General features: G+C 42.4%; 1 protein-coding gene across 5 annotated transcripts in view; it reads right to left on the reverse strand.

Annotated features, from left to right (window-relative positions):
• Positions 1-21,042, reverse strand: part of KCNH1 (potassium voltage-gated channel subfamily H member 1) — a 487,752-nt gene that overhangs the window by 367,599 nt on the left and 99,111 nt on the right. For all 5 annotated transcript variants that reach the window (XR_004538934.1, XR_004538933.1, XM_033939452.1 and 2 more), the window contains one exon: positions 5,516-5,634. Coding sequence is in view for 3 of the 5 variants with exons in the window: in XM_033939452.1 (XP_033795343.1) it covers positions 5,516-5,634 (119 nt within the window). In the remaining 2 variants the exon portion in view is untranslated. The remainder of the gene's footprint in view (positions 1-5,515; positions 5,635-21,042) is intronic.

Here is a 21,042-nt window from a genome sequence, read left to right on the forward strand (position 1 = left end):
AGGCATATTGTTCCAATTCATGCATGCAATTTGTAAATACATCCCACCGACAATAACAAAGCCTGTGTTAAATTGCTTTAACATGCAATAACATGCATTAACATGTATTCATAAATATAGCCCTAAGTTTGTATCAGTGGAAGGTAAAATGACATCCACGCTCAGAAAACACAAAGGAGAAGCAAGAAGATTTGAGCCCTAGCTTCCCTAGTTGTTAGCTTCCTGTTCTGACCACAAGACTTTGCTAGGTATTTTAGAAGCATTACCACAGGAGGAAGGAGTGAGGTAGTGGTTAGAGCAACAGCCTCAGCATCCTGAGGTTCTGGGTTAAAATCCTGCATTGCTCCTTGGGACCCTGGGCAAGTCACTCAATCCTCCATTGCCCCAGGTACATTAGATAGATTGTGTACAGGATGCAGGCGAAGTTTATTATGCCAATATTAAAATGCAGTAATATACAGCCTTATTACCAACCAAGGAGCCCGACATGGTCCGTGTTTCGGACAACACACTTTCCTCAGGGGTCCATGGTAAATAAGGTATGGAACAAACCGCTTGAAAGTAAATAACAAACTACTGCCTGTATAGGACAATCCACAGGCAGTAGTTTGTTATTTACTTTCATGCGGTTTGTTCCATACCTTATTTACCATGGACCCCTGAGGAAGGTGTGTTGTCCGAAACACGGACCATGTCGGGTCCCTTGGTTGGTAATAAGGCTGTATATTACTGCATTTTAATATTGACATCATAAACTTCGCCTGCATCCTGTACACAATCTGCAGTCTGGTTTGGTTTGCTCTGCTCATACATACATAAAAGCCAGTTTAGAAAGGGACTATTTACATATGATAGTGCACACCACCTTCAAGGGGGGAAGTTAATATGGGCTATCACTAAAAGGCTTGTTATTTTACAGTTAACCCTAGTTATTAGTGATTAGCCCCCTCCTTTACAAAGCCACACTAGCGTTTTTAGTGCTGGCTGCTGCGGTAACAGCTCCGATGCTCATAGAATTGCTGTGAAATAAACAGTACAATACCAGCCTGTATGGCCAGTCTTATTAGATCAGCAGTGGCCTAGTGGTCAAAGCAGTGGACTATAGAAAAGGGTTTCAGGGACTATACACTTGGAATGGAACATGTGAGCCCTCTAAAAGCCACCAAAAATCTACTGTACCTACCGAGAGGTAATGCCTGCAGGCATAAGGGCTATTATTGTGATGTATAGTTGGATGCAGTAGATTTTAAGTGGGTTTGATTGGCTCCCCATACTCTGTAAGGGGGTAATGATGAGATGTGTACCTAGGACATTTTATGCGAAGTCAACAGCAGTGCCCCCAAGGGCGCTCCACTGCTCTTCTGGGATGTCTGTGTGGCCAATCTACTAAGAATGCTGGACCCTCATACATCCTAATGGCTCATTTTTGTGTGGTCTTCTCTCTGAAAAAAACTTTTTTTTTTTTTTTTTTCATCTAGCAAATGGCTTTTTTTGCAACAAAAAAGTTGGATGTTTTTCTGGTTTGAAATTGCCCATTTTCTGTATTGGACATTTGTGGATAGTTTTCCCTCATGTCATGTGGCATCACATGGGCAGTTAAGTGCTGCATAAACCCAAATATTTAATGCCAATGCCCGGACTTGGCCTGCCACTAAATATCTGGGAATGACTCCAGTGGCAGCTAGAAAAACACTCATCCCCGACAGCTCAATATCCGCCCCATAATTTTTAATCTATCTAAAGTATTAGGATGTTCATTTTTAGTAAAGAAACTGCACATAACTGAATTCAACGGCAGGGGAAAAGAAAAGAAAATTGTAAGAACTCCTGATCATAAAAGAGAACAATCTTGTCAGCAATAAAATTTGCAATAGTAAGAGAAAGCACCAGCGGTGAATAAAAAAAAACTGAACCACTCTAAATTCCTAAACATGAAGAAGTGCCACCGGGCACACTGCTGGATATGTTCCCGTTGGCTTACTGTGTTTAATAGTATTAACCCTAACAAAATCTGTCAAGCTGTTTCGAACTTTTTTCTGGAGGAGCTTCAGTTAGTTGAATAAAGTTGATCGTTCAGGAAATTCAGTCTAAATAGAAATCTTCACGGGAAGCAAATGCATTCAATCCGTCAGCAAGTTTAAATTTCTTTGAAATATATGCCCTCATTTCCTACCATTGTGAATGCTGAGAGAGTGTGAATAGCTAGAAGGTTGAATCAGAATGAAAAAAAAGATCACTAACCCTGAATGCATATAGCACAGATTCAAAACACCAAATTGCTTCAAATCATTAGGAAGAGTCAGAGGATACTTTTCAAAGGAATTCTTGTCTGAAAATTACCTGTTTCGATGCAACTAGAAGAATGTGCTTTCTTTCACAATGCACATACTGTGAGCAACCTTGAAGGGGGGAGGGGAAGCACACATAGACTAGCTGTATACAGTAGCTTAGCAAGGGTAGGAGACGCTCTCACGCCCTCCTCTCCACCCCATACTCTTTCCACTTGCCCATGCCACGCTCTTTCCCCACCCCATACCTCCAAAACTTAGCCAGCGTGAGCAGCTTCTCTGGCCTGCTGCTTGCGCCGGTATCGACGTTCCCTCTGATGTCACTTCCTGGTTCTGCGACCAGGAAGTGATTTCAGAAGGGAGCCAGTCTGACGTGAGCGGCAGGCCATAGTGGTTGCTCACACTGGTGAAGATTTAAAGAGGGAAGAGGGCATAAGCATGGTGTGGGGAGGGGCGGAGGGGTGTCAGCATCCCCATCAAGATGGCGCTCAGGGTGGTCCGCACCCCCCTCCCTTACTATGACACTGGCTATGTGGTCAGTGCAGTGGATTGTATAGAAGGTAAACTGCGGGGTGGTACACTTAGGAGTAATGTCAGGAAATACTTTTTCATGAAGAAGGTGGTGGATGCCTGGAATGCCCTCATTGTAAGGTGGTGGAGTAAAAAATGCATGATATAGATATAAAGGATCCTTAAAAAGAATGAGGATAGTTTGGACACAAAACTCAACAGATCAACAACTATAACTTCATTTATGATGCGCAGGAGTGGTGCCTAAATCAAACCCCAGCAGTGGGGAAGCAAAGCCAATGAGGAATGGACTTATACAGCCTGTGTCCAGTATATGGCAAGACAGAGTGGGAGAAGCTGGATTTAGCTGTGACAGTGACTCCAGTAGTGGGTTAATGTAGCTAATGCTGGATAGACTTCTACAATGTGTGTCTGTATCTAACAAGACAGATCAGGAACAAGAATATGAGGCTCATAATCAAAAGTTCGAAACATCCAAAAACCAGCCCAAGACAGCACTTGGATGTCTTAATGGCTGGGATGTCCAAGTGCAAAAATCGAAACTGACTTTCTGGACGTCCAGCAGCACTTTTAAGCCACTGTGCATCCAAAGCTCAAAGGGGCGTGTTGGAGATGTGTTATGGATGAACATCGGGTGGGCTTAGACTTAGACATACTGCAGCAATAATCAAAGCTTTCCCAGGTCATCCTAGACAGAACTTAGATCCCGGCAGTTAGATCTATTTTAGTTGAGCCAATCAGAACCTTAGGCCCCTCCCACTGCATCCCAAAATGCACTGGGAGAAGGCCCATCATTTTGAGCATGTGGCCCTATAGGCACGAGGGAGTGGGCTTCCCTCCTGCTGATTTGTCATCCAAAGGTATAGGGGTATCAGGGGAGTCCAGGAATGTTGGGGGATGTGGGGGAGATTTTGGGAGGTCCGCAGAGTGTCCAGGGATGATGAGGGATGTTGGAGGTCCATGGATGTCAGGGGGATGTTGGGGGATGGGGTAGGGCTCGGTGGCTCTTTTTTTTATTTGGTTAGTTTGGATGTGTACTGAAGGGGTTCAGTGCCTGCGAGGAAGGGAGAGAGGGTGAGAGGAATCTCTCTGCCAGTTCGGTTGATACTGGCAGGGAGAATCACCATCAGCTGAAACCCTGAAACTGGCTCAGCTGATAGGTATTCCCCTGCCACAATCAGACAAGGTAGTTGGGTACGTCTGCAAAATTTGCTTTTGTGCGTTTTTCATGTGGACAATTTTATTTTTGAACTCGGGACCAAAACATCTACATAGGTCATTTTCAAAAATAAAGATAGACATTTTCTCTACTTGATTTCTGGATGTTTTTTCCAAAATGTCCAAATTAGATGTAAACGTCCCATCAAAAATGCCCCTCCATGTGTCTTCTATCACATTCGTATCATCTGAGTACAGGTCTTGCCTATCTTGGGGGGAGGGGAAGACATATTATAGGGGAACTTAGCACGTAAAATGAATAATTAATAGATTGTTGTTTCAACATTGCCTTAATAAAGGGCTCCTTTTACTAAGGTGCGCTAGCATTTTTAGCGCACGCAGATTAGCGCGCGCTAACCCCGCACTACGCGGCTAGAACTAACGCCAGCTCAATGCTGGCATTGGCGTCTAGCATGCAGCATTGTAGTGCATGCTATTCTGCGCGTTAATGCCCTAACGCAGCTTATTAAAAGGAGCCCGAAGAATGCAACTATTGGGCAGACTGGATGAGCCATGTAGGTCTTTACCTGCCGTCATTGACTATGTTAATATGTTTTCAAATCTATGCTTATATAGCAACAATTTTTCTGCACTTTGCATCTATGGACCTTGTAGGTGATTTTCGAAGGCAGCATACCATGTGGTTTTCCTTTGACAATTAGCTACGAGGTCCACGAGTGCAAAAGCATTCATAGACCTCGCTAGTGCAGACTACTAAAAATTGCTGAGGTACCCTTGAACTTTGCATCTATGGACCTGAGGTACCCTTGAACCAGGACTGAACCCTGTCCTGATTTGGTTACCTGGTCTTCCAGTTTCTGGATAAAATCCCTTCATAAAACAGAACACGCTACTTGCATTAAAGTCGAATCATCCTCCCTACCACCCTGCTTCATCTTCATACAAATATTTAAAATGTTTTATTGAGAAGAAAAACCTCAAAGTAGGATTTTAAACATTTACCGTGAACCAAAGAGAAAAAAAAAAAAAAAAATCTTACTTCATAGCACATGCAGAGAAACGTTTCAAAGCTCTGCCTTCTGAGCACAATTCTTAAAACCCAATTTATATCTGTCTCCTTTTGGGATTATGCTTTTGGACATCAACGCTCAAAACATCCTGGGTCCAATATTCAACCAGTGGTAATCCGTGTATTGCTGACTGCTACCAACGTTAACAAAAATTTAAGCCCTCTTTTACTAAGCTGCGGTAGAGGTTTGTACGAGATGCTCCAGCGCTGAAATGACGCTCAAAGAATTCTATGAGTGTTGGAGCAGCATCAGAGCATTTACCGTTACAAACCTCTACCGTGGCTCGGTAAAAGGGAGGGTAAATGCTGCTGAAAATCAGCAGCTATCCCCGGACAGGCAATTTAACCAGCCAGGAGCCGTTTCTGGGTAGTTAAATTATTTTGAACATTGACCCCCCCCCCCCCCCAATATTTACAGGTTTGTATTTTAGAAAACTAAAACTATTACCTCTGCAAGTCGGGAATGCTTGTGAACATTCTCTCCTTTATGTACAGTTGGAGCCAGCTGCTGAAGCACTCCCCTGCTGCTCGTAAGGGCTCTTGTCAAACGAGCTAATTTCCCCCAGCCTTTAAAAACACAATTAAAATTTAACATTTAGATAAACAATTACAAGCAAATACCTGAAAAAGTATGACTGGAAGACTGACCTAACTGTAAATAATCTTGTAATATATATTTGGACTATGGCACACAAAAAAAAAAAAAAAAATGACAAAAATGTATAGAAGTCACCATTTTCATGCAAAAGAATTTAGGAAATTAAAAAAAAAATTAAATAGAAAGACAAAAATACATGAACATTTCAAGATATCTTATCTAGTGCCCTTCTTTGATACAGAAATGTGTGCATGGTTGTGACACTTGTTATGTGAATTTCTATAATTAGCATTAAACATTAGAGATGGAGTTTTCCCTATAGAACACTAGTCCCCCCTCTTCTACAAAACCACGCTAGCGGCTGCCACGCGGTAACGGCCCCGAAGCCCATAGAGATTTAAAGGGCTTTGGGGCTGTTGCCACGTGGCTTTGTTGAAGAGGGGGTAGGTATAAATTGGCTTCAGCTGATGATTAGGAATATTAGCCAACAGCAAGACTGTTTTAAAAATACTTGATTTCAACCAATGGCAGGGTCAGTATTGAGGGCACATGAAACATGCGAGCTCTGGAACACTGAACTCACCACTATCTGTGGCACAAACTAGAATTTAATCTAATAAACAGTTCAAAATTATTATTATAAAGATCTTATATCTCTATATTCCCTATATGGATATTGCTGTTAAGCTAAAAGCAGTAGAAAGTGAATGTAGCTCTAGATATAACACAGTGGAAGACAAACAGCAGATAAAAATACAAAATGTCTATAATACGGGAAAATATCGCTATGGTTAGTTTTCAGTTTTACCTGGCACACTGCTGGATATATGAATATCAACTAAGAGTATTTTCAGTGCAACATCTGCCCATATGTATTCTCCCTCGCAGTTAGAGTGGCATTGCCAGATAGCCAATTTTGGGTGGTCACATAATTTTCTCTATCACACCCTACCCCCACCTCAAAATATAAATGCTTTAGCTAATGAGGATCCCCAAGCTATGTCAGTTGAAGACTTTCTCTGAAGTCAGCCAGAACTCCCTTTTAGCAAGTTTAGCAAGCAGCAGCAACATCCCTAAGACACTGATGCTGGCATCCCATGCATGCTTAATTGTCAGTGGCTCTAGAATGTTGTCACCAACTGAAGAGCTTGGTGGAAGGGACTTCTGGATATCTCTGGAGGAGGTCCTCAGCTGGGTATGCTTGGGGATTCTCATTAGCTATACATCAAGAGTCAGCACCAGTGTTAGACCTGCTAGGGTCCAGGTCAGAAAATAAAGGAAGGCTATCTTCCCCAATCCCCTCACCTCTCTGATTTCCCTATCTGCCATTACTATCACACCAAAGACCCTCACCAAATACAGAACAAGGACCACAAATTAGAAATAAAACTATTTAGACAAAAATTGAATGGGGGACCCCAAAAAGTTAAACTCAGCATACACTGCAACACTGGAGACATGCAAACAGAAATGCATTTCCTTTTCTACAGAACACAATATGATTTGGGGATGTTTTTCTGCAATAATCAACCATTTTAGAAAATATCTAGGGCACAATTTAGACATTTGGGCCTAGACCTGTTAACAATGAATAAGTGTTAAAAAGGTAACCAAACAGACTAGACATCCACTGAAAGGATGAAGATATGATCCCCATACTCCCCCAGTGATCAATTTATTCAGTGGTGTAGGAAGCTCCAATAATCAATAGGAGGCAAAAGCTTACATAAATAAATATACCTTCATTTGCTTTCTAAATTGTGACACCAAGACAATTTTATATAATTGTATGTAATGCTTTGGGATGGTTTCTATTTCTTTATTTGTATCTGTCTATTATTTTGCTGAAAAAGTAAATAAAGGGGGTTTGCAAGCTTGGTCTGGTATGTTTGTTTTCTAGAACAAGAACGTGCGCTGATAGAGCTAGTCTCAGTTAGGGCACTGGTCTATGACCAGAAGGCCGCCGCATGAGCGGATTGCTGGGAATGATGGACCACTGGTCTGTACCAGCAGCGGCAATTCTTATGTTCTTAGACTTAGTGACATTATTTGCATATCTGTCTGTATCCTATTAGGGTGTCACTGTTTCCCTCACAGTCAATGCCCTCCTATATTCCTATTCCTCAGTAATAGAAAGCCTGGGTCAAAGAAGGCGGAGACACAGCTGGGTCTTGAGGGCACACATGAGCTCAGAATTTGCATGCTTACTTTTGTTTTCAGTGCTAGCACTATAGTCTGTAAGCTGGGATCAGGAGATGTGGTATGAGCAGCACAGACAGGAAAGATGCTGGATGGGTTGGGAGGGAAGAGAGAAAGGAGAAGCTGGGTAGCAACATTAGAGAAAGGAGAGATGCTGGATCAAAAAGGCAAAAGAAACCTGCCAGTACTGCGTTTTAGGTGAAGAGGCAGTGTTTTCTGGCTCCACTGAAACTCCCCACAGTCATCCGAACAAACTAAGCCCCTCCCTTGCCATAAAAGTAAAACTGGTAGACCACAAGGGTTTCAGATAGGCTATGGGGACCTACAAGGAGTGGGTAAAGGGTCATCTCCTCCTCCTACAGAGATATCACTCTCCAGAGATGGTGTTCTAGATACCCTAGAAAACCTACCATGGTCCAAAAGTACCTCTAACCTCAATAAACAAGAATCCCAATCATCCAGTGCCTTTAGCCTCAGTCTTTTAGACATTCCAAGATGCTCCAAACTTCTGTGAGATGGTTGAGTCTCCCCAATGGGTTGTTCAGCTGAACCCTTATCAATAAATAAGCCTGTGTAAAAATAACATGTCTTCTGAAAAAAGGGTCCCCAATTCTTAGGGATGATACCAAGTCTCCAGAGGACTACTGACGCTCACCTCAGAGGAACTGAATGTCTCAAAAGCTCACCAGGAAGAGATGGGGCAGAAGTTAAATCAGACTAAGACACTGCAGTGGCAGAAGACAAAATGGCCACAGTTCCTGCTTTTCTCTGAAAAGAAAATGGCCAGGAATTATATTTTCTCCAGAGGAATTTTCCTAAGTTGAAACACAATCAAAGTCCTCCAACCTTCCCTCCAGAGGACTGCTCCCAAAGTCAAAATCGGCCCCCTATACCTGCAAAGTATGAGCCACACTGCCCCAAGCTACTCTGACAGCTGCCACAATGAGAGAAATCTTTAACCCACTCTGCCAGAACTTTCATGACTTGCCACAGAGGAAAAAAAATGCAATCGGCAACAAGAAAACTGGTAAAAGAAGCCTGCCAGCACTGCTTTTGATGTGAAGAGGCAGCATTTTCTGGCTCCACAGAAACTTCCCATAGTCGCCCAACAAACAAACAAACTAAGCCTCTCCCTTGCCACAAGCATAAAACTGCCAGGAAAACTGCTTTCCTACTTAGAAGAAAAGTGAAGGAGTCTACTGAGTTAAAAATCTCTTCCCCTTCCCTTAAGAGTAAGCTGTCTTTTTTTTCATGAAGGGGAAGGACTCACTCTTCTGGATATCCCCTTGTGGGCTTTGAAGCTGAATTATTATTTTTGATTTATTTATAAGTCCTGGATTCCTTCCTTTCCTGTACACTCAAACTGGAAACCAGCTCTCCAACTGGCCCAGGAATAAGCCACACCACACCAACCAGATAAGCTGCATGGAAAGGCTTCATCATCTGCCGGATAAAGAGGAGAACTGGGAGTGCTCAGTCTACATGGGCCCTTTATAGGACAGAGCTCACAAGCAATTGGTCCCTCTCTTCATCTCCTGGTTGACAAGCAAACCCACTGGTTCTGGACTTGTCTGGTGTGGACAAATAGAAATGTTCCAGGCAACATTTCATCTACATATCTGTCTGTCCTTCTCCTTTTAATGCATCAATACTTGTAGAAATAAGACCCTTACTATATTCACAAAGAAAGACTCCTAAATAAAATTAAACTGCAAAAAGTGAAGTGTAAGTGTTTCATTTTAGTCCACAGTACAATCTAGTTTGAATTTTTCTGTCAAAGTATTCTTAGCAGGCAACTGTTGCTGACCAAGGTGCTGAAACTAAAAGCTGTACCAGCTGCTGCTGCTGAAATGAAACTCCAAGAAGCCGGAGGCCTCATGCAGTGCAACTCTAGAGAAATAAAAACAAAATCAGATTTCTCCTCTAGTATACATAATTTAAAAGATATAAGAGATACAGTACACATTTCTGAAAGATGACAGGAAATAGCCAGAAAGGAACAAACAGGGGAAGCAAAATGTAGCCACAAAATATACTAGTACACTTCCCCCTCCCCATTCGCGGTTTCCCTACTCGCGATTTCACATAATCGTGATTTTTTTTTTTGGGGGGGAGAGGGAAAACCCCCCCATATTTTTGTCTTCCCCCTGGCATCCTGGAGGTCTAGCTGGTTTTCGGGATAGGAGCGATCTTCCTATGCTCCTGCCCCATGCAGATAGCCATTAGGAAACGGGAACTCCCCACAGCCATTTCTTAATGGCTATCTGCACAGGGCAAGAGCGTAGGAAGATTGTTCCTGCCCCATAAAACCAGCTAGACCATCAGGTAAGGCCGGGATGCCAGGAGAAGGTGGAAGGGAGGCGGGGGTGGGTCAGAGCCAGATATTCACGGTTTTTCACCATTCGCGGTCTGGCTCTGCCCCATCCCCCACGAATAACGAGGGAGAAGTGTACTACACTTCTCCCTCTGTATTTGCTGTGATAGGGGATTAACAGAACCGCAAATACAGAAAAACCACAAATAACTTTTTCATATGCTATTCGCTGTTTTCTATTAAAAACCATCGTGAATATGGTGATACCACGAATAACATGGTGGAAGACCTGGCCTGTTCCTGAAGGAGAGGCAAAACATGGTGAAGAAAATGCTGGGAACCGGCGATTTTCTCTATGCAAGATGATGTAATTTGGGGGGGAGGAGCCAACAAGCTAAAAAACCACGAATAATTGATACCGCGATTGCTGAAACTGTGAATATGGAAGGACAAGTGCCACCAGATGCACACTGTGCTATACAACAAACACGCAAGAGATGATCCCTGCTCGAAAGAGCTTACAATCTAATTGAGATGGACATAGGACAAAGGCTTTTACATGTTACTTAGGTGAAGAAATATAAGGGACTAGAGGTAGGGGAGTAAAGAGAGAATGGCAACAGATATGGGTGCTTTACAAGATATAATAATAATAATAATAATAACAGCTTATATACCGCAATACCGTGAAGTTCTATATCATATCTTGTCAGAGGCCAAAAATATACTGCTGTAGTAATAAAATTGAACATCAACATTACTTTTAATTCTATTTTTGGTTATTATTACTATTAGATAGTTTTCTCCTTTTATAGTTTTAACTACTAAAATAAATTTTCAAAGAGATCCATAGAGGTAACTCAAAAGTTACCCAGTTGGATCTCAGGAGGTGAAAACTGTATTCTTCACAGAGAGCACAGGGGAGAAAATTTATGTACATAGTCTGAGTTTATAAACTCTCCATGTATTTACAAACAAATTCAGGCTGTAAAGTTATTTGTGTTCTTTTGCATGCTGAATAATTATTGTTTGGAAATTTTATGGAGATTACTTTTGTCATGCTTATTATGTTAGCTTTAATAATGATTTTTAATCATTCTAGTTAGGTTGTAAGTCTTCTATGTTTGAAAAAGAATGAATCCATAAATGATTTTTTTAGTTCCAGTTCTAAACATGTTTTGATTTTTCGCTTTCTTATATTACCAAGTTCTGTATTATGATTTTTTTTCTTGTGAATTGCAATCTGCTTTGTCTTTGCTTTTGGAGGGTAATTTTATAAAGCAGCTTCCATACACATAAAAATAATGCCCCGGAAATAATGCCTCACCACCTCCCTCCCCCATCAATATTCAGACACCAAAGGTCAGTGCTTTTTTAATGCTTAATGTCACCAGTTAAATTACCCCCCCCCCCCCAATATTCAGTGCTGGGCCATGTCTGGGCACTTGCACTGAATATTGGGGGCTAAATGTGGGCTAGCTGGGTGCCAAAGCGTATGTGACCATCCGCCTAAGAGTTATGTGGCTCTGGCTGAATATTAGGTCAGAACTGCATAAACTTTTCTTTTAATTAGATTCCCTAAGCCCTCAAGCCCTTACGACAATGCCCCCCTTTTCCATCCCTGTTCCCTCAGTCCATGGCAAGAAGCTATCCCCCACCCCATTCACCCAGGTAGACCCTTACTGGGTGTACCTGAATCCTTGGTGGCCCAGGAGAGTTGTTGGGAGCAGCACAGACCTATCCCTGTTTTGGCAGCCATTTTGAAAAGGCAATGCAAGGGCAGGAGTGTGGGGCCTGTTCTCCACCTCCAATGACCCCGCTGGATCATCAGGGATGCAAGTAGGCCTGGGGAGCCTACTTGCTACAGGCTGGGGGAGGAAGAAGGAGCATTGTTTGGGCGGGAGGGTGCTCAGAGGCTCAAGAAATATAATTTTTTAAAAAACAGTTATATGGATGCTAGCCTGTTATTCATTTTGGCACCCACGTAGATAAGTGGCTTAATATAGGACAGCTCAAAAGCTATTGCAATTTCTAGACACATGAAATGTGATGATCCCTCTGGTACAAGATATTCGTTTGATGTCCACTGGGAAGATGATGTTTTTCTATTTGGCACCTTCCTTGAGGAATGTACATCGTAAAAACTTTTTTAAATGTTCATTATTTTTTAATGGTGTATGCTTTCACCCTCCCAGAAAGTTAGGAGAAGTTGATTATGAGATTATGTCATTTGTGACATTCTTTTTATGGACTGTTGGCATGGGTGGTCTTGAGAGTATGCGTCTTTTCTAACTACTGACTGGGGTTCTTTCTATTTCTTACATTTTGTATTTTTTTTTTTTTTAAGCTAGTCAGTATAGAAAATGTAATAAACTATAAACTATAAAAATACAATTTTGCATAGACAAGTTAGGCATTCACCAACTGCCAGCAAACAGAAACTCTCTTTCTTTCTTTCTTTCTTTCTTTTTAATAATATCTTTATTAGGACTCAAGCACAGTCATAACAGAGGAACAGGACATCGCCAAAACATAGTACAAAGATGAAAAAATTGACACAAGCACTACAAGACAATCCAATAATGACAATGTCAGCACAAATAGGACCCATTCCCAGGCAGACCGCCCAAAGCCCATTTTGTAATTGAAAACCCCCAACAAACCAAGGTCCCACCCAAACCATTAGTGAAGCAAAAGCAGAGATAAATTGAAAAGAAAAGGAGAAAAAACACCCCAGTCACACATCATGCAATCCACATACACTCCCCCCTCCACCTAAGAGATGAGCAACAGAAACCAGACTAGCATCTAGATGAGAGCATATACAAGACCCCATCCCCAAAGAACATCAATCTTTTATCTTCTAGGAGGATAATGTTATTAAAGCAGATATGTGTGTAAGTTTCATGATTTATACAGGGAACATATGCACTTAAATACCTTTCTGAAATTAGCCTTCTACCCTGGGAATGCCTACACTCCATCCAGACAAATGCACGCACTCGGGCGCATTTATTGGCAGCCACCTATAAAATGACCGCCGATCACATCAATCACACAACGGCACCGTTTGCAGAATCGTGGTTATGTAAAAGGTAGACGCTGGAAATGTAAGCCAGGGTTTTAAAGGCTTACATTTCAACCGGCTTATCTAGCATCTGCTTCGACACCTTATACCCCATCTCGCATTTTGAAGTCACTTGACTAATAGGCTCGTCCTTCCCTCTCCCAGATTTGCCTATTATGAATTCACTCAAAAATCGTCTTACTTTTTTATTTCTCCTTTCTTATGCAATAACTTGCCACCTTTTATTCTTCAATTTTATTGAACCATCCTTTTCTTCACCCCTTAAATGTTACATTACATTACATTACATTAGGGACTTCTATTCCGCCTATACCTTGCAGTTCAAGGCGGATTACAAAAGAGCTAACTGTACATTTCCAGTGAAGTTACAACAGTTTTGGGTTTTTTGTTTTGTTTTGTTTTTGGTTACAAGGGAGGAGAGGTAGCTGGATTAATTCCGGAAGAACTTGCAAATTGGATATTAAATTGACTGTACGTTACTGTGTGATATAACAAATAGATTACAGTTAGAGTACAAATAAGATTATGTTACATTTCAGGGATCTGAATACTTGGTTGGTGTTTTGGGGAGAGATTATTTAAGTGGAGGCTTTGGGGAGAATTCCTCTAGGAGGAGGGGGAAGGGTTGGGTTAAGATATCTGGATACATTTTTTGAAAAGTAGAGTTTTGATTTCTTTTCGAAAAGTTTTGAAGTCGCCCGTTGCCGTCAACAAGTTGGAGATGGAGTGGTTAAGTTTTGCTGCTTGCGTCGCCAGAAGGTTATCAAACATCTTTTTGCGCTGAGTGCCCTTGAGTGGAGGGAAGGCAAAAGGGTTCGGAGTTCTTCTTTGTCTCCTGTCCTATAAAAATTGTAGTTTCTCCCTTTTTCCACTCGTTTCAAGTCAGTCTAGTTTAGTGGTAATCCAGACATGTATTTTTTTTTGGGGGGGACGGTTGTTTTGTGTTCCCCACATTTTATTGCTGTACATCACTTAGAAATATTTAATAAGCGTTTGAATCAAATTTTTAAAAAAACTTGAGCAGAACAACCTTTTCCAAAGTTTATATCTTTTTTGAAAACATTTTTTTTAAATGGCTTTTAACGGTTCCCTTGGGGAAGGCTGAATAGAATAGCAGACACATTTTCAGATATATTGTGCGATTGGTTACTTGTTTGGTGGTTGACTTTACTTTTGTTTATTGGCATTCCTTTCTTTGCATTTATGTATAAATTGTTCCTCTGCCACATCACTGATGATGTCATCAGCAACGCGGCACGGAACAGCCGGGAGTGAAAAGGGCAGGTCGCGATCCAGCCTGTGCTGCCTACACTGCCATTTGTTTTGAGGTATTTCTGCTTGCGGTCAGGGTTCACATGGGAGGGAGAGATGGAAGGGTCAGCTGGGGGCACGGGAGGGCACGCTGTTGCCTGCGACTAGGTCTTATTTTCGGGGGTAGGAATTATATTAAGACCTAACCCGAACATCATCCTAGGGCTTATTTTCAGGGTAGGTTTTATTTTCGGGGAAACACGTATTTCAAGGCATGTGAAGGTCAATTTTATAACAGGTTGCCTAGGTTGGGTAGATATTAGTCTATTTTGTAAAGACATATGGGCCCTTATAGTGGTATAGCGAGGGTGATTGGTGCAGGGGGCCCCTGCCCGCCATCTTCTCTGACCCCCCCACTCCTTCCCAATCCCCCCCTGCTGCATGCGCACACCCCTTCCCTTCCCCCGTACTTCTTCAATTTTCCTGGCACGAACAGCATCATGAACTTGATACCCATGTCGGTGTCGTCTCTCCCTCCAACATCACTTCCTAGGTGCGGGACCCGGAAGTGATGTCATAGAGAAAGTCGATACCGACACCAAGTTTGTGATGCTGCTGATGCCCAGAAAATGAAAGAAGTACAGGGGAAGTGAAGGGGCACGCATGTGCGGCGGTAGGGGGGGAGGGGGGGTAGTCAGGAAGGAGTGGAGGGGCAGAGAGGACGGGTGCTGATGCCCCCACCAAGACAGCACCAGAGGCAGGCTGCCCACCCCCTGTACTACACCACTGGGCACCTATGTGTCTTTATATCCTATCATTTAGAAATTGTGGCTCGAAAACAGTCAGGTATATTATTCCAACTTGGGAGCAGGTGTACCTGCTGAAGTCATACTTTATGAACTCCTCCCTTAAACATGCCTACATCCAAATGTGTAGGTACATATATGGAGTACTTGTATAAGAGGTCTTTCAGATTCATGTAGCATCATTTATGGGCAAAAACAGACTTTAGAAAATCATTCCCAAAAAGCTATTTTGCCCACAGAAATGGTTTTATACATCTCCCCATTCCCCTTTCTACTTGTGTTCTTCTGGTTGGCCATTTTCTTGCTGCCTGGCCATCCCACTCTCTCCTTCCAAGAATGGGGCTGCATTTTTCTCTCTCTCACATAGTTTTCTACATGTGTGTTAGCTCACAGCAGCCCCTAATGGCTATGAGCAGTTCTGCACAGACAGAGTCATCACACAGCAGCTTCCAGGTTAGAAATGCAGAGAGGAAGTAGGAGACTTTGGGCTAGATTCACAAAGGCCACAGATCAGATCCGATCCGTGAGCGATCCGATCCAATCCGATCAGTGGCCGGGGGGTTGATTCACGAATTGCCCTCATGCAAATGAGGGCAATCGGAATCACATCAACAACCGACCGCATGGATCGCTCTCCAGCGATCCCGACACATGCACAGACCATTTGTAGAGCTAAAGAAAACTCATTTTATTACTTTTGGTTTTTACTTTTTCACGAGCCTGTGGTTTTAACCTGCTTTAATCTGCGGGTTAAAACCACGGGCTCGCAATGCAAGAGGAAGGCAAGAAGAGTAAGGGCAGAAACAGGGCAGTGATCAGGGCATAGAGCAGGAAGGTTAGGGCAGAAAGCAGGAGAGGCAGGGCAGAATCAGGGTGGCAATCGGGGCATAAGAACACTTCAGAAAAGGACATTTTAAGCATCCGACAAGGGAGACAGGCTCTGGGGAGAGGCAAAAGGTAGGATTTCAGGGCGGCAGAGAGCAGGAAAGGGCAGAGAGCAGGGCAGTTGGAAAGGGCCTGAGCGACTGGTCCTCAGCAGTCGCTTATTTTTTGATCGGCCAGCCCAGTCGGTGTCCCTCATTTTTTTTAGTGAATCGTTGGCTGCCTATATTTGTATGCCGTTCCCCCTCATTTGCATGCGCGGATCAGATTAGGCGTGGATCGGATCTGGAGTAAGGTTAGTGAATCGAGTCAGGGTCGCTAAGTGGTCTGGACTTAATCGGTGGGCTTAGTGAATCTAGCCCTCTGTCCAAACAATGTAGTGAAAGTTTCCCTTGAAAAATCAGCTACAACCAGGCACATACAAAGGTCCCACATGCATTTGTACTTGTTATTTCTGCAAGCAGCTGATCAGATGTGAAACAGTGTGAAAACTAAACTAAACTAAACCTTAAGTTTGTATACTGCATCATCTCCACAGAAGTAGAGCTCGGCACGGTTTACAAGAATTAATATAGAAAGGAACTACAATGAAAAGTAGAAGGACTTAGTAAAGAGAAGTTTAGAGGGACTTAGTATATCGAAGAGGGAGGGGTCATTACATTTTAGAGAAAAGCCAGGTTTTCAAATGTTTTCGGAAGAGTTGGAGGGAGGTCAGGCTCCGAAGCGGGACAGTAAAGCTGTTCCAGAGTTCGGTGATCCTGAAGAAGAGGGAAGTCCCTAATTTTCCTGCATGGGATATGCCTTTTAAAGAGGGGAAGGATAATCAAATCAAATCTATGTGCATTCTTTCCTCCTTTACTCTAAACACAGTCTAATAGATGGGGGGGTTTTTAATCCTGGTAAAATTGGGCATGCTGTGAAGCCCCCACATGTATTTATAGCTACTAAGAAGAGAGCAACTATCAATCAATTTCATTTTGAAACAATTTCTATCATATCGTTCTCCATAAAGTGCAACAAGGCAGGTTGCAAAACACATCAACAAAAATATCATTCAGAGCAATGTTATCTAGGGAAATACTGATTTGAATATAAACATATACTTAGTGGGGGTCAAGATCCTTAAGAGCACACAGCCTTCATTCTCTCAGAGTGATCTACCAAAACCTAGATGCCAAAAAATAGATTTTAGTTTTCATAGATTATTTCCAGATTTAAGCTATGGCCTGGCTAAGGAATACAGGTAGTCCCCGGGTTAAGAACGAATTATGTTTGTAAAGCTGTTCTTAAGTCGGATTTGTATGTAACTAAGAACTTGTAGATCTTAAGATTCTTGCTGCTCACCTCTTCTTCCAGCTGATAAAAGGGCCTACTGTCCCTTCCAGTGTTCCCTCTAAAGGTACAGCATGCACAACCACACACTGTTCTTAATGTGGCCATGCATCATTCCTGAATCTGCTACAGGAGAAGTGTAGGAGTCTATGCCACTGGAAATGCTCAGTGAAATCAAATGGCCTCAACTGCGTTCTTAAGTACGAGTCGGGCATCTGTAACTCGGGGACTACATGAATTCATTCAGGGTCAGATTCTGTAACCGGCACCAACATCAGTGGCCACCGATCACGTGTCAATCACGCATCAGTGCAGGTTTCAGATCTGCACCTATGGGAAAGATAGGCACCGGAAATGGAGGTCAGGGTTTTCTGGGCCTACATTTTCAGCACCCATCTTTGCATGAATCATGCCGATTTAGGCACATTAGGTTGCCTAACACCACTTCCGGCGTCGGCCACGCCTACTTTGGCATTTGGCAGCCTAAAGCACCTACGTAGGTGCGATTCTGGTGCCGGTAGGCGCTTCAACCTCGCCATTTTTTGCCATTTCTATCAGCTTTCTTCAATTAACTTAGGTGTAGGTAGAGCGCCAGTTTTAGAATTTCTCCCTCTGGAACTTGTATAAACCTTTTTTCAGTCCCTCTATGTTAGTTGTCTTGACCATATCCTCCAGCGGCAGATTTCATAACTTAATTATGTGCTACATTCTACGATTTGCCTGGGTAAATCCCTTTGAAAATGGTCTTTAGTAGATATAAATATCACTGGTTTTCAATACAGTCCTCAGGTCAAACCCAGCCAATTTGTTTTTCAGGATAACCTAAATGAAATATGCATGAGAAAGGTTTGCACACAAGAATGGTCATGCATACAAATCAGTCTGATACACATTCATAGGCTGGCTGTGAGTTACCCAAGGACTGGACTGAGAACCAGCGCATTGCATTTTAAGTTATTCCTGAGGAGTCTGTAAGTTGCCAGCAGGTGGAGAAAGAGGTAAACTTTGTCCTCTAAGGTTACTTTTTTCTCTGCTTAAATAAGGAAAATGATATTCATTGCAAGAATAATAAACTGAAGCCAGCTTTAGTGCATGATTTATTTCTGATGTAAGTCCTAGACAAATTTAAAAGAAGATCAGAAGGGACGAGGTGGAAAATATGACCTTGCTGAATCCTGAGGCACTTCATAATCTTTTTATGACAATCAACAAAAAAACGCAAACAGTAAAGGACAAAAGATGAGAAATAGGAGAACACAGTGCTGCCCGATTCAGGGAAAAATGTTTGATTTGATTCAACCTATTGAATCAATTTTCGATTTGATTTGATTCGATTCACTTTTCCTACCCAATCAGGCATTTTTTTATTTATTTATTTTTTTTTCAAACATTATGATGGGTTTGTTTTGTAGTCTTTCCAAGCACCCCACACCGGTTCTGTGGTATAAACAAAATAAACAAAAAATACTTTTCCTCTCTCTGTTAGGTTCTAACTCACACTCACTGTGTAACACCAGCTCTGGCAGGATACACATTTCAAATCTGACATACTGTAATTGTTTTATTCAGGTGCTTTAGTCAGATTGTGAGCTTATTGGACAGTTAGGGATGTTTTTCCAAGTACCTCATATTAGTTATGTCATTGTTTGTGAACCGCTGTGAACTTCGAAGAGGTATTGGCGGTGTATATAAACAAAAAATTATATTGTATTGTAATCACTAAATAGAAAATAAAATTATTTGTTATACCTTCCACCGCTATATCCAACATTTGTTTCTTTCTCACTGTCTACCATCTCTCTCTGTCTCCCCCTCCCACCCACCCCACCCCCACCCCCGCCTTGTGCCCTGGATCAAACCTCTCTATTCCCCTCCATGCAGCACATCTCCTTTCTTCCCCACCAATATCATGTGCAACATTTCTTTCTCTCTCCCCATGCACCAGCTCTGACATTTCTCCCTCTCTTCTCCATGCATGCCTCCCTCCCCTCCACCATATGCAAGATTTCTCCCACTTTTCTACCTCTTTGTTTCATCTCTACTTTCCTCTCCTCCACCTCATCAGTGACACAGCAGAGGGAAGGCCCCGGCAGGGCAGGCCACGTAGCAGCCTGTTCGGAGCACTGCCGCTGCTGCTGCTTTAGGGGGCCTCGCAGGTATGTCAGGTCTCATCAGGATGATGTGAGTAGGGGGTGTTGGTCACTGAATCGGCAAGTCCAATTTTCTCGGACAACAAAAGGATTCGAACCAATTCACTGAAGTAAATCAGTGAATCGATTCAAGTCGGCGAATCGGGCAGCACTAGAGCACACTGAAAAAAGTAGTAAACCAGTATGGGAAAATAGCACTTATTGGTCATATTGGTTTTCTGTTGTTTTCAAAGTACTTCTACTTCTCTGCTGTTGGTATTTTTTACCACTTCTTTTGATCAAAGGACAATAGAATGCATGGCTTTGCAGAAATCTGTTTTTTTGAGGCTGGGTTCTCTGAAAAGTCTAAGATGGGTTCTTTCTTATGGAAAATTAATATTTTTGAACACAAACCTGCACAAATAGAACAAGGACTTGTTGCCCAGTGCTCATGTGTGTTCTAATCTCAAATGGCAGGGCAATGAGTGGGGTTTCAGTGCTGTTGTATTTTCTACTACTGCTACTGCTGCTACTATTTCTATAGCGCTACCAGATGCACGCAGCTCTGCAAGAGTCGCAAAGAGTAAGAAAACAGTCCCTGCTCGAAAGAGCTTACAATCGAAACAGGCAAGACAGACAAACAGGATGTCATGGATACAGTTAAAGGGAACAGTTAATCAGCTGGCTTTGTACAGGACAATCAAGCCATTGTGACATCACTGATGAGATTGGCTCTTATTGGTGGAATGAGGCATTATGACATCACAAGCTCAGCTCTGCTTCCCAGACAAACAGGATGTCATGTTAAGGGGAATGGTTAATCAGCTGGCTGGATTGGAGGGCAGAGGAGTAGGGTTAAGGACAGAAGGCTATATCAAAAAGATGGGGTTTCAGTCTGCTTTTAAACAAGGGAAGGGGCTTGACAGACAAACTCGGGTAATTTATTCCAGGCATAGGGGGCAGCTATATGAAAGGAACGAAGTCTGGAATTGGCAGTGGAGGAGATGGGTAACATTAAGAGTGACTTATCTGAGGAATGGAGTTTTCTGGGAGCTGTATAATGAGAGAGAAGCTAGGAGAGATATTGAGGGGCAGCAGAATGAACACACTTGTAGGTCAGCAATAAGATTTTCTGAAACATGATTGTATGAAATGTAGTAGTTTATGGTGTTCCAGGGTATTTTGTGATTTGATTTGTTACCACGCTGTCTCGTAGCTTGACATGAAGTGGTCAGTAATTCTTGACATCGTTCATTTCTCCTTTTTGATCTTTTGGGATGGGTGTTACAATTACTTTTCCTAGGTGTTTGGGGAATATTCCTTTTTCCAGTGAGTTGTTCAGCCAGTCTAATACATAGTTGCAGTATGTATATTTT

The sequence above is a fragment of the Geotrypetes seraphini genome, chromosome 3 (genome assembly GCF_902459505.1).
Source record: "Geotrypetes seraphini chromosome 3, aGeoSer1.1, whole genome shotgun sequence".
NCBI lineage: Eukaryota > Metazoa > Chordata > Amphibia > Gymnophiona > Dermophiidae > Geotrypetes > Geotrypetes seraphini.